Here is a 15,362-nt window from a genome sequence, read left to right on the forward strand (position 1 = left end):
AGCATCATATTTCTTTATTTTTCTACTTGTGTTTATGGGGTAGAAATGACTCCTTGCTGCCCACCAGTACTTGGGCTCTTTGTGATTGATCACCTAGCTAGGGCCTGATTGCCAAGTGTTCACTCATGGGTTATAAGTGGCCATCATGTGTGTTGTCTACAAGTTAGGACCCTTCAAATTGCAAGTGGGACCAGGCGTCAGTAGCTCATATTTGTAATCTTAGCTGCAAAGGAGGCTGAGATCGGAAAACTGAGTTTCGAAGTCCAGGGCAGGGCAGGAAAGTCTTGTGAGATTCTTTTCTCCAATTAACCACCAAAATGTCAGAAGTAGAGCCATGGCTCAAGTGATAGAGAGCCAGCGACAGGCCTTGAGTTCAAGTTCCAGTACTATCACCAAAAGAAAATGTAACAACAACAACAAAATAATAATAGTAAGATAGCTAGTGGGCGTCTTCCATAGTTTCTTCTTTAAGATTGGTTAGGACTGGCTGTGCCAGTGACCTAGACCTGACCTTGCAGGTTTCAGAGCTAAAAGGTGGCAGGGCAGTGATAGAGAAAGACCCTAGGTGCTGCATGACTAGGGAAGCCTGACCATTTCCTGTGATGAGACACAAAAGCTTCTTGTTTATTGGCCTAAATTGTATGGCTGAAAACCATGTGATAGTTGGGTCTTCTGTTACAGTTTAGCTGTTGTAACCTGATTAGCACATTACATCTGTAGCTATAGAAACACATCTATTTTCAATTCACACAGATAAGAGTGTACAAAATATTGCAGCAAGTTTTTCACACTATTAAATAATATGTTTTGAGGTATTTTCCATGTCACATGGGGCATGTGTTTGCTGTAGATGAGAGAGAGTGCGAGCAATAATTTTACCTTATTTGTGAAATGTTACGTTGTATTTCACAGTATTTATAAATCCAGTTCCTTCTGTAGCCTGCTGTACCAAGCAGCCTGGAAGCACTTTTACTTTGCACTACCATTAATAACATTGCATGAGCACCCCTGTGCACATTTGCACAAGTACACAGGATATTCTAGAATAAAAATCTAGAAATGAAATGGTTGAGTAGCGTGGTCATTGGAGAATAGAGTATGTATTGACAAATGGTCTTCCTAAAAGTCTAAACCAACTTGTACTTCCATCAGTATATAATTCTGTAATTCCTTACAAGACTACAGAGTTCCTTGTACCATTGTCTGTATTCATGATTTTACATTGCAGTTGGCTCATAGGAAAATAGAGAGGAGAAATTACTACACAAATAATGAGGGGGGGAACCTAGAACAAAGGAATAGGAAGTAGCTAGAATTTAGAAGCAGGAATGATCATACCTAATGACATTGAGACACTTGAACTATTTACCCACACACCACAATTTTCAGACCTGATCCTGTGATTTGTAACACAGTCTTGTTTTCCTTCTGCATGTTTCCTGGACCATCCAGATGCATGTAAGTTACTCACTTCCTTGTAAGCATTGTGTATTCCAGGATTCCAGGTTGCTACCCACACTGAGTTCCCAGTGACCTTCAGGGATAGTATTAGCCGGCTTGTTCGGTGAGTTTGTCTTTGCATTGTTAAGAATAGGCTGTGACTTCTCTGGAACTGAAATGTATGTTGCTACAAGGAGACACAATGCATCTTTTTTTTTTAATGTTCCTCTTTCAACAAAAGCATCCTTCTGTCTACAAAAAAATATGTGTTAAATATTCACCAATGTGTGCTATTGTGCTAAGTCCTTCAACAGAGACTGGGTCGTGATTTAAGGACAGGATATGAGTAGCCTGAGAAGTGTGAGGAGGAGGAAGGAAAGGCAGGGTTATGGAGAGGGAAGAAAAGCAGAATTGACTTGGGATCGAGTCCTCAATCTCTCCAGTTTATGTATGATTTTTCATAATGTGCTGTATCTTGGGAAGCCCCCATTTCCCTTATCTTTAAGGTAAGACATTCCCACTGAATGTGGACCAATAGCAATCTCCATCCTGGGTGTCTGGGATTCAGACAAAGGAAAACATGAGGTCTCTGCTTTTGGCCAGCCTCTATTCCAGAGAAGAGGATAGGAACAGATTACAAAATAAATTTACTCATTTATTCCAGAAAGAGTTATCAAATTGAATTCCCACTTTGTGCTAAAAATTTGTTCAAGGAGTTTTTTTGTTGTTGTTGTTGTTGTTGTTTTGTTTCAAGCGATCACTGCTTTCTAGAATTGTTAGGAGAACTACATATAAATATACTGAAAAGACCTGCTACAGGCCACCACATATACATAGTATATACTCAATAAATAGTTGTGCCTCTGCCATTACTTTTCTGTTTTTCCTTCTCTTCCCTGACCCATTTTATTTCTCTATGTATTTTTGTATTTACTTACTTAAATATTTGCTCATTTGTGCACTGCTACTATGTAACTACTGCGGTATTTTCTTTGCCTCTGGTGTATGGCAGTGATAGGTTGCTGGGAATGAAATGCAGAGCTGCAGTTAAAATTTCATCGGATTGCAGGCAGACCTCCCAGATATTGGAGGCAAACCACACCACACCTCTGTGCACCCACACCTAGACTCTCATTCTCTATTGTTGCCTAACGACAGATAATGATCCAATAGGGAGACATGAAAGAGGGAGAGGCAGACAGAAATGGGGTGGCCGAGAGAATGAGAGGCCTCAGGATGTGAGATAACACAGGGCCAGAAATGCCAGTGATGCCCTCCTTTTACCCAGGCCCACTCCCATGCTCCCAGCCAAGTCCAAAGAGACATTTTCCCTTTTCTCTTTAGCTCCAAGGCTGAATTCTCTAATCCCTACCCAACTGATGCTTCTGAACACATTCCATAGGTCTCACCTCACACCAAGACCAGTGGATTCCCTTCCCGGTTCTCAGTACCAGGTACTGCGGTGTGGCAGCTGTCTGACCATGCTCCGATCCCTTATCAAACTCTTTGCAAAGGAATGGTACCTTTTATGCCAAAGATATAATGTGGTAGATAGTAAGCCTAGTCGTTTCCCCTAGATACATGAATGAACACAATGGGAGAGCACCGGAAAGTGGACTGGATAACGATGTAGAGGCAAGGCAGGCATAGGAAATGAATCTCTGGAAGGAGGAGAAAAGGCAACTTTGACCTTCAGAGTAACTTATTCAACAGACTTTGTGGACAGAAAGGTCAAACAGAAATTCAGAGAGAGAGAAAGAGGAGAGGTTCCAGAATGAAATTTCCTTTCTCATCAGAGAAATGAAATTGGACTCCTGTTCTCTGAAATTCATTTATCAGTCCCTTCATCTAGTTTACGTTCAACCATTCAAACAGACCTCCTGTTTAAATGACAGTTACCCAGGTCATCACAGCTTGTCATAGGAACGTTCTAAGACTGTGATGTTAAGACTTGATGCTTAAAGCCAAAGTTCTAGCAGTCTTCTGCAACTCTAGCCTTCTTTATTTTCTCATAGCTATATTAATGTTTTCAGAAAGACATTTTCAACTAATAATAGTATTGTTTCTCTTTTCAGAATCTTTTGCAAATAAATGAACATTTAAATAATAAAGCAAATCTGATAGCAACATCCCTACAATCTTGTTCAGCCATATTGTTATTAACGATGAGTCACGCAAGTGCCAAGAATAGATCAATGGGAAACTTTTATAGCATATTGATGTATTAAGCATTATACCACACTTAGCTCTGATATAATTGTTAAGTTTCTCCTAGGGGAAACAGTTTCACTGGATTCTTTCTTTTCTTTATAAAAAAGCACCTTGAAGTTTCTACATACTCTACAATGTGAATCTTGTTCCCTTGTGTATATCTGATATAAAGGTTAATAAGTAATTAGGATGAACACTCATCCCAAAATTACCAATTAATATGCCATCGTTTTCATTAAAAATGTGATTAATTATAAAGTCACAGAAATGTCTTAGACTGGCTAATAAAAAGTTACCTGAAGCAATTCTAAATCTTTTAGGGAGAAAGAGAAATCAATCAAAATCCATCTTCTCTTAAAATTGCAATCTGAGATCAAACAAAAGAGCAGAAATGAGTGTCTCAATTATTTAATGTGGGTAGAATGTAACAAGTCCCACGGTTTATCTTATGTACTGAGTCATTATTACTAAGAAAACCTAATAAGATATGGCAGATGTTTCAATGGGGAAAGTTTGACAAATAACAGTTCTTTGCTTCTGACCATGTAAAGCAGCCCTTTGTAAATGGGATGGAACTCTTACAGTATCCAGATATATTTTGTTGGTTTCCTAGGAGACTGTGAATGGAAAGTTATGACTCAAGCACATTACGCATTTAAACCTTGTTCTATACCTTAAATGCTGGCATTTGTCACATACTAAAAATGTGCAGAATTCCAAAGTTGAAGAGTTCATGACTAAACTTATACCATTATTCCAAATACACAGCTAAGTTTCATTGGACTTTAACTGATCCTTTTTCTTTCCTATCATCTCCGGCATGGATCAACTTTATTTTTCTTGTGTGTATTATAGCTCAGGTGGACAGTTTGCTTAATCAAAGGATAAAGATGAACACCAATGTACAAGTTACAGCTCAAGACCATTTTGATATGTCACAACCTATGACAGGGATCCTTGTCATGAGTGAAATGAACCGTGATGTTAAAATCTATACAAACTAGTGATTTTCCCATGCATCCTAGGTATTTACTAATTGCTTAGCAACCAAGGAGTTCCACATTGACACCAGAGGAAATGTCCCTTGCCAAGCTAGGGTTGGTTGTTTTAGTAATTAGTTCTGCATGGGCCTGTTCTTAGTGTGTCTGGTATAGGAAGAACTTAAAAAGACACCTAATTCCCAAATCAATCCCAGGCTGGCATCTATTTGACTAGTTCCTGAGACTAGGGACTTCCATCCCTCCAGGCATATTTATATATTTCCTTCTTGTATTGAACAAAGACATATCTCCTCCAGACCTCACATACTGGCTCTGATATTTCCATGGAGGAAGAGTACTTCCTGTTCAGCACACCAAACTCTGAGTATTTGCAGAAGGTGTCATGGAGACACCACATCTTTTTCTCCAGACGAGGCTTATAGCTACTTGATTCACTCATTTCTGTGTTCTCAGAGGCAATGATGTCATAGCAGTTCAAACTGGCATTAGCTGGGATTGGCTGTCATTTAGCTTATGGTTTCAGCTAGTGCTGTACAGGCAGTAGCCTTGTTGAACAATACGATCAAAATCCACACAGGAATCAGGACTCAAAGGGTGTGGGCAGGTGTGTGCTCTATTCTTATCCTGACTTAGAAAATGCTGTCTGTGAGTTAATACAGTTTGGTGCCTTATTTGAACCTTGTAAGACAAATGGAAACTTCCAGTAAGACCTTCAGGGATACATAATAGATTTATGCAGCAAAAGAGCAGTTCCAAAGAATGTGATGAGATCATTTAAAGTACTGTTGTCTAAATTTGGCTGTGCATCTGAATCACGGGGGAACTTCTAAAAATACAGATTCCTGGGATCCATCGCTGGACCTGCTCAGTGGGTTCCTCTGGAACTCCCCAGGGGGATTGCATTTGGGGGTCACTAATATGGGGCATATAACCTGATGATCAGTTTTTCCTCTTAGCAAAGGTCTACCTAGACCACAGAGCCTTCTCTTATGGTAGGTTTTTTTTTTCTTGTTTGTTTTTACTATTCCAGTTAACACATTTATGTCAAATTTCAATTTTATTTTATTTTTTTACTAAAGTGTATTAATTGTATAAAGTGAGATATTTCACTGTGATATTTCTGAACATGCACATCATATACTTTGAGTCTTCTCTACTAATAATTAATAGCCAATAGTATAATAGCTAATTGTGTTTTTTTTTTCTTGGCATGGCTTTGTGCCTGAGTTACTTTATAAAATTCTAAGGACAAGAACAGTGAGTTACCTTTATATATCTTTCCCAAGGAATATGGCACAGTATTTAACAGAGTATTGGTTGGTTGGTGAGGGATTCTGAAGGCAGAGTGAGAAACATTGGAGAGGCAGAAGAGGCAGGTACAGAAGGCTGCATGGATTTTTTTTAAGATTGGAGAAGTGTTTTTCTTTTGGAAGTGTTTCTTCTGCACTGTTCTTAAAGTCTGCTACCCCTTGCAAATGATGGAGGTGACAAGGAGAGGTGACAAGAGAGAGATCTTCCCTGCTTTTTAAACATGATCATTAAGAGATACTAGATGGTGATTCCTAAGGATTATAGTAATGTGACCATTTATATTCCCAATTGTGGTGATTCCAGTCCATATGAAACACCAGAGATAAATTAATTCTATTTTCTCTTGGTGCAACTCCCTCACTCGGTGAGGGAAAAGACAAAGAATGAAGGACCCAATAAAAGTTCCAAACTAAGGACCTCGAGGTCTCTGGATTGTTCTGTAGACAGGATGAATGACTGTGGTGAATTTGAGATTATAATGACTACATGATCATGATTAGAGTCATTCAAGATCAAATTCCAATGGAAAAATTCAAATAAATGATGCATACATTAAATAAGAACAGGTCAGACACAGATTAAGTAATGTGGCTCAGGGATTCCTCAGGCCTGATCTCTGTTTTCATTCACTCTAACCCTTGTGGCTGGTGCAACTGTTCTCCACATTGGATCGTAAGTGTCATGAGGACAAAGTCCCTGTCTCTTGCTTAGGCACCAAATATAATGGTTGGTACTTAGTACCAGCTAAATGACTCTTCAGGATAACTAAATGAGAGGAGATGCTTCGAGTTCTCTAGGACTTGAAATTCTCTTCACCTTGGCTTTCTATGCCACTCAGAACACAGCAGACCTTCTGGAAATCTTCATTTAGGATGCTGGGATCCCAGCATCGTCCAGATACAGTTGGGTGCCTGAAGGGAACCAAAGGGAAGCTCGGAGAATTCATGTCTCCAAACAGAGCTGCCGCTGATTAATTTTAGAGCCTAGCATCTGGGTCAGGGCTGGGTTTTGTAGCAGGTGTGGAAATGATCTCTTTGGTGTCATTAATGATAAAGGCCAGGAGCCCTGCAAATATTCCTTCTTACGAGCATGAGATGAGACTGAATAGGATGGATATTTAATAAAAATGACATCTGCCATATTCTACTTTCACCAAGTGAGTTTTAGATTAAAACTGATTATTAAGGGAATTATAAGCAGCCACATCAGCCTTTCATTCAAAAATTAGAATACACAGCATGTGCTATGCTAGGCATGGGCTGTACTATTGGAGCCACACCTCCAACCCCTTTTCAATGTTGGTTATTTTTGAAGCAGGGTCTTGCTCTTATGTCTCAGCCAGCCTTGGCTACAATCCTCCTAACTTGTGCTTTCCCATGTTGCTGGACGATAACGATACCACTACACCTGCCCACTATACTTCCCCATAGCTGGATGGTAGGTATACACTACTGAGTTCAACCATTGGTTGAGATGGGTCTTGAGAACTTTTATGCCCAGGCTGGTCTTGAATGACAAATTCTTCCATTCCTACTTCCCAAGCAGCTGGAAGTACAAGCCAAAGCCACTACACCCAGCTTAGTCAAATTTTCTTTTTAATTTTTGTTGTTTTTATAAAGAATATTGATATATACAGAGGGATTAAAAATACATAAGTCAGGTAATAAGTACATTTCTTTTTGGACAATTATGTCACCTCTTCCCTCATTCTTTTTTTTTTCTCCTCTTCCTTCCCATAATAGATTTGTTGTTGTTGCGAAAAAGAAATGCTCCAGTAGGATGATGGTAATTTCAGTGAAAATTAAACCATTTGAGAGCTGAAGGTGCCCTTTTTATTTTGCTTTGGCTATACTATGATCTGTCTTTTCTTCATACCCCAACCTGGAAATATCTCCTACAAGGATTAATGTTTGGAATAAGCATAAACCCCAAGTCATAAGAAAATGCTCTCATCGGCAATATCCCGAACATGCTGATTGATTGGTGAGGAAAAGTGGCTCAGGTAAATTTGAGTGCACATAAATGTGTCAACATCTACTCACTCCCTGTATCCTGGAGGTTAGTGCTTAGGGAGAGAGTTTGTCCTCCACGTATCCATCTTATTCTTGGTCATGACAGGACTGAGGAAGACTAATACACACTGGACTGTAATCTCTGAGCCAGAAGTAACGGAATCAAACCAAGTGGAAAGACTATGCTATTGAGTATCAGTGAGGTTACTGGAGGGGGTAAATTCCTTGTTGGTATAGTCCCTGTAGCACAAGCCAAACTCCTCAGCCCAGGGCTGTGCCCTTTCCACCGGAAAGCATTTCAAGTAAGTGCTAGCAGGGAATTTACAAACAGACATAAACAAAAAACCCAGTGTAACTTACTTTCTCTTGCAGTTTCTCTCTCATTTAATTATTTAAGTTTGTACTATCTAAGCAGGCTTCTTCCTAGGGGCTTCTGTTTTGATTGATTGATTGATTGCACCTCAATGTTCTACCATTGGCTAAATGTGAATATTATCAGGCTCTTAGGAATGCTATAATAAGTTGCAGGGAGGATTCATTCTGGGCAAGGAGTTAGGAAGAAAAAATTGATAAGGCCAGCTTTGAAGCCACAGTTACCTGGGACCATATACTTTCTCTACTAATTACCAGTTTGGTAGTCACTAGTAAGTTTTCTAAATTTTTGAACCAATGTTCACATAGACTGGCTGACTTCATTCTATTTATCTAACAAAGTTAGTGGGAAGAATTAATAATGCATGAAAAGGGACTGGTACTATAGGACTATAATGGTTACTGAGTAATTAAAAAAAATGTCTGGGATCATTTTTGCAAACCAAGTCAAAATTAGATATGTAATTTAGGAAATGCTCAAGTAATTTCTGCACACAATTAGCCTTTAACAGCTCAGTAGTGAGTAGTGATTCAAGTACATGAACTTAAGGTCCAGGCCAATTACATATTAATATCACCTTTTTAGATACGTTTTATAGGAATTGTCTAAAATGGTCTTCTATATATCATTTTAATATTGAAATTGTTATCTATAAGTACTAAGACTTAAAACTTTACTTTCTTTTTTATTTTTGCTGTCTGAATTTATTTGTTTATTTATTGTGAAAATACTGTACAGAGGGGTTACAATTACATGGGCAAGGTAATAAGTACATTTCTTATCAAGCATTGCTGCCTTCTCCTTTGTTTCCCCTTCCCATTCCTTCCCATCTCCCCCCCACCAAAGTTGTAAGTCATTATGTGGAAAAACGAACTTTACAACTAAAACTTTTCTATCCATTAATTCATTGCATGAGGTTTGAATTACCCTACAGAGAAAATGGAATGATCTGTCTATTTTTCAATGTTAAATTTTACTCCCAGCGTCAACATCCATGGCTTGAAGTACCTGATTTTGAAATCAGCTGGCATTCTGCCCACAGGGCCACAGCACCTGGCTGCAAGGTGGTATGGTGTATGACTCTAGGGGTGTCCACCACATACAGTGTGAGGAGGACTGCACCCCTTAAACTACTTGGGGTGTCCAGAGTAGAAAGGATGATGGACGGTGGAGAAACAACATCAGCTAACCAAGCACTGGACACAGATCCGTCTTTCACATCTATTCCACCTGGCAGTGTTAGTCTCTTCTGTGGAAGATAAGAAGCCATTGGAAGATACTAAACTGATAACTGATATCATCAGATTGAGATGTTAAAAGAATCATAGTATCTTTCTCCGAAAAAAAAATATTTGGTGGCACTGCGGAATTTAAACCTAGGGTGTTAGACTTCCTACATCCAAGCTTTACCACTAGAATTACACCTCCTGACCTTTTTGCTTTTAGTTATTTTTTTTCCAGACTTTTTTTTTTTAACCTAGACCAGCCTGGACTGTGATCCTCTTACTAATGTCTCCTGAGAAGCTGAATTACAGGCATGACCTGGGGCCCATGAGTTCACTGGCTGAACTAATTTTGATAGGGTATGTCTAATGTATGTCTACATTTCTAAAACTTGTTTAGAAAATTTCCTCAGAACCCAAATTAGCAATATGATTTAAAAATGGTTCCTTCTATAAAGCTGAATTCAAATGTTTAAACAAACAAACACAAGCAAAAGTAGTAAATCCTGAAATCCTTCGTCTTAATAAGCACTAGAGTGAATTCATGTAATTCTTCCCAGATGTTTCAATTTGCAAAATAACCCAGATTAATTGCTATCAGTTACAACAAGAAGAATCTGAAAAGGAAAATCTCAAATATCTTAACTGGGTGGAAAATGTTTCATGTTTCATAGAAGTGCCAGAGATGGGGTTCACTTGGTCAAGGCCTTTGGGACAAGGGAGTTGGTTGCTCATGAAACAATTTGCAGATTGTCAAGTTAACCTAACTTGAGGAACACAGTGTTCTGGAATGCAACTTGGCCTTTTGGAAAGTATTTAAGTCATGTCTGTGGCTCACAATCATACTGCAACTTTCAAAACAAAAGCAGCCTGATCCCAGGTGCTTAGCACAAAGGTAACAGCTGTGACCAATGGACAAATGTCACAGGAAGGACTTGGCTGTGACATTTAAACTATCTTTTATAAAAGAAGTGTGTGTGTGTGTGTGTGTGTGTGTGTCTGTCTGTCTGTCTGTCTGTCCTGGGGCGTGAACTTAGGGCCTGGGCACTGTCCTTGAGTTTTTTTTGTTTTTTGTTTTGTTTTGTTTTTGTTGGTTGTGGAGCTTGAACTCTGGGCCTGGGCGCTGTCCCTCAGCTCTTCAGCTCAAGGCGAGCGCTCTACCACTTGAGCTACAGCGCTACTTCCGCGTCCTTGAGTTTTTTTACTCAAGGCTAATGCTCTTCTACTTGAGCCTCAGCCCCATTTCTGGCTTTTTTTCTTCTTTTTTTGGTAGTTAATTGGAGATAAGATTTTTTTGGACTTTCCTTGTCCTGGATGGCTTTGAATTGTGATCCTCAGATCTCAGCCTCCTAGCTAGAATACTACAGGTGTAAGCCAACAGTGCCCAGCTACAAAAGACTTTTACATGTACTGTTTTCTTTCCAAAGATATCAGTAATTTTTTTCACAACCCCCACAAAATTGTTTTCATATATACTTTAGTCACATATACAAATAACTTAAAACAAGACAAAAAGGCCCACAATTGAATGCCAGGCAAACTAAATCCTTCTTACCATTATAAATCCCTACAATGGGTTGTCGGCTCAGTAGGAGAGTGCTTGCTTAACATATGTTGGGACCAGCAGTGAAATGCACACCTACATATGTACATACTCCACAGTGTTTCACAATTCAACTTGGAATAAATAACAACAAAAGATGCTGTTTACCTCAAGTCTATTCCTTTCAACGTCATGACTAATTTATAGGGCTGAGCTGTTAGGGACTACCCATAAGTTAGCTATTTTTACTGGTGTAAATCCTCACTTTACTATCATGGGTTCAAAGTTACTTATTCATGAATACCCCCACTGAAGGCCTAGAGGCACATATGAAAAAGTTTGGACTTGGGTCTGACTAAATCAAGGGCCTTTAGACTCTTGTCAAATTCTTTTCTGCTTGACAACTTTAAACATATAAAATATCACATTCAGATCACCTGAAAGTCTATATCTCTAAAAGTGAACTGATGACTTGAAGCAAAATACAACCGTACTTCTACACTTAAAAATGGATGTTAGAAAATGATTTTTTTTTTGTTATCAGTACTGGGACTTGAAATCAGGGCCTTGCACTCTTGCTTGGCTCTTGTGCTCACAGCTGGCACTCTACCACTTGGGCCATTCCTCCACTTAGGTATTTTTGCTAGTTAATTGGAGATAAGAATGTCTCAGATTGTCTGCCCAGTCTGGCTCCAAACTTCAATCCTCATATCTCAGACTCCTGAGTAGCTAGGATTATAGGTGTGAACCACTTGCTCTAAAAAGTGGCTCTAAAGGCCACTTTTTACTCACGGCTTACTTCATGTCTTGTACACTAAAAGATAATATTGTTCATGATCCTTGATCTGATGGACTTGGCAAACAGGTGTAGCCTGGTGAATCCACAGCAATGAATGACAAAGATCAATGCGTTCTCTAGGGATTTGTTCCCCCAGCTGACCTTCAAGAAATAGTTGAATATTTTTCCTCTATGTCTGTAACTAGATGTAAAGTTTGAAGAAACTTACACAAATAGTGATATTTGTAGTCAGTATCCAGCCAGAGAGGTCTTAGATTGCTAAAATGAAGGAACTGTGGATGACCTGCAAAATTAACTTCTCATTTTTGACATGTTTCCATATATTCAAGCCCTTCTGATGAGTTTAAATTTACATGGCTACCATTGGCCACTCTGCTGGGAGCAATACAGTACTTTATCTTTGAAGAATATAAATAAAAATAATAAATCTATATTGCTTTGCATATATATTTCCATTGGTGATAGTCATAAAGGGAAAACTGGACTAGCCTTACTTTTTTGAATATAAGGGTAATAAACACATATAAATGTGCCATTATATAATATATTGTAGTTTATAAATTGTGTTTTATTTATTAGGTTTTACTTCAGTCCAATAAACAGAAAATGGAGAGAACTCATGGTATAGATAATACATCTAAATTTGTTAAAGTGTTATCATCAAAAGACTTCTGTTAGGCTGTAGATGTATTTTTCTGTTTTTAGTAAACAAATTTACTTTTAAGAGATACATAAATATATAGTTGAAATTTTATGTTACGAATTTTGACATAACATTTTTTTTAACAGAAGTAGTATTTACTTCTTAGTAATATAAAGTACAAAAATTGTCTTTTATGGAGTAATTTATAAATTTAATTTATGGAGTAAATTATTCCTTAAAAGAGTAATTTTGACACAAGATGAAATCATTCCAAAGACCACATCCAAGGAATGTATCGAATACCCAAGAATAAGCCAAGGTCACTAGTCTGCAAACTCAGAGCACCAGGATTTCTCAAATAATATAACAGGAATATGATCAAGCTTGTCTTTAACTTCTTGGTAAACTCACTGAGTCTTTAGAGAAATGAGACCATTAAGCTGTGTCTCTTTTAAAAAAAACTAAATGTCTTAACTGTCTCTATTCAGAACATCTTTATCACCTTCATACTGACAAACTGGACCTTAAAACACCATGACTGTAGGTCTGAAAAAAAACGAACAAAAAATACCTCAAAGCATTCTGGGGCTAACTCATCTCACTTCTTTTCAGTAGTTCATTCACTGGATTCACCCCAATCATTAAGCACAAACTCTCCACCATCAGTCTACAACATAAGTACCCAGGACTCCAAAAAGATGACTTCAGACAGTCAGGTGAAAGCCAGCTCTCCCCTATGGGTTCATACAGATGTGTTTCGCTACTTCTCCTGTAAGGCCTTCTTCATCTCTTTCTTCTTGCTTCATATCAGCTTGCTAATGAGTTCTCCTTTCTGACCAGACATGAGCTCATCAAGGGCCTATCTGAATCACAATTCTTTCTCAAATTATGTAACCTAGAGATAGTATCTCCTTAAGTAACTCAGTGTGTACTAAATTTCTGTTATACCTCACAACAGTTTTAAAAGAGAATGAAAGCCCTAATAAACTATAATTTAGGAAGACTTTGCTTAAGAGAAAAAGCCCCAAGAATAGCATATTCTTCAAGAAGTTAAGGCCAAGTGACTGCCCTACAAAAGTGACACATTCAATTTCTTCTCCTTTATATAACCTTCTGGAGATCAAACACTGATACAATACTTATATTCACTTGTCACAGCCAGACTTTGATTTAAAACTCTTGAGGACATGACTGTCATGTGAGACCAGAAAGGTACCAACATGTACTTTTTATTTAAACACAGATATGCTTAGTATATGTATGTGTGTGTATGTGTGTGTATATATATGTACACACACATATTTATATAGTCCCTATGAAGAAATTTGAGTGAAAAATCTCCCAATACTCACCACAAACAAAAAAACAGAATCGGAAAGCAATGGCTAAATTTATAAAGAAGTACAATGAAAAGCACTCCAACTGCAAGTCCAATTTGACACGGAAATGACACACAGAGGCATTTTCTTACCTTCAAGGAATCAAAGCAGGCAATTACTCTCCCGTTTTCGACCTGGCAACTTTTTGGGGGGTGGGCAAATTTGCATTCTTCATCGGAGCGGGAGCACGTCCCCCTCTGAAACTGTCTGCAGACTTCCAATGTCAGCCACTTTGTATCTCTGACTGGAGCAACGTTCAAAGCCATGTTGAAAATGTACTATGGGCTCTGTTAGTTTCTGGTAAAGGATGAAATCAATCCAAGTTCTAGTGACTCCAAAACCACTACAGTGAAAGCTCCCACATGTAAGTCCAAAGTTAAGTGGTAAACTGCTTAATCAAGTCCAATGCACAGAACAGAGTTGATGAGGAGAGGATTTATTGGCAGGCAGTCACTCATGGATCAATATATCCCACTTGTAAACGGTGGGCCACAAGACAAGCCTGGTCAGGGTCATCTCCGGCTTCCAGCGTCCCAGTGTCTGGATGCTTTTGTAGACAAGACTCTATTTAGTAAAGTGACTTCAATACCATCGCATTCCTGGAGAGAATATTTCGTTTTGATGCTCAGAGTGATAGGTGATGCTCAAAAATACGTCGCTCAGATGTTCATATTTTGGCAGAATTTTCTTTCCTCCTTCCTTTGTAAATTCTGAAATTAAACAGTTATCAAAGTCAGACAAGTTCATGTATCTTCACGCATATGCTCAGGCTAACGTGTATTTCACGCATACACACAAACAATGAGACATATGATGTTACCCGGGCACTTTTAATCATGAAGCTGCAAGATTCAATAAAACATTAACTTATATCCAAACTCAAAAATATCAATATTGAACAATCTATTTAGTGCCTCTCTAGAATTTGCAGCTATGCAGGTTCGAGTTTTGAGTACAATGGGGAAAGTTATACATCAATTTTTCTTTAAAGAAGATGCAATTGAAACTGTACTGCAGAACAATCTAGGCAGTAGTCCAAAAGTGAGGAGTGACTCAAACAGATGAGTGTGGCAGACACAATAATTAGACCTTCTGAAACAATTCAATCTAATGTGCTTAATCGCCAAAACAGTGAATTAGAACTGTGGCTCCCAATTAATTTCACATTTAGGACATTGATTTTAGTGTTGGCAATGCTATAAACAATTATTTGGAATGTGTCTCTTTTATGTAATGAAGATACTGTGATTTTGGACAAACTGTGGGCCCCTTATTCCTGTTCATTCTCGTTTACAGTGATCTGATCTTGGGGGAAGACGTAGATCCTTCCCTGATCTTTAACTTTCTGGGTTTTTTTTTTTTTTTTTTTACTACTCTCTCTTTCTCCCCTGCTTCTCTCCCCCCTCCCCCCCCATTGTCCCCTCCCT

The 15,362-nt window shown here is 38.4% G+C and overlaps 1 protein-coding gene across 1 annotated transcript in view; it reads right to left on the reverse strand.

The window, feature by feature from the left end:
* Mbnl2 (muscleblind-like splicing regulator 2) overlaps positions 1-15,362 on the reverse strand; it is a 147,911-nt gene that overhangs the window by 78,818 nt on the left and 53,731 nt on the right. The window contains exon 2 of the mRNA XM_013022964.1: positions 14,028-14,645. Within this exon, the coding sequence (XP_012878418.1) occupies positions 14,028-14,201 (174 nt within the window). The 5' untranslated portion in view covers positions 14,202-14,645. The remainder of the gene's footprint in view (positions 1-14,027; positions 14,646-15,362) is intronic.

Source organism: Dipodomys ordii, unplaced genomic scaffold, assembly GCF_000151885.1.
Source record: "Dipodomys ordii isolate 6190 unplaced genomic scaffold, Dord_2.0 Scaffold65, whole genome shotgun sequence".
NCBI classification, from domain to species: domain Eukaryota; kingdom Metazoa; phylum Chordata; class Mammalia; order Rodentia; family Heteromyidae; genus Dipodomys; species Dipodomys ordii.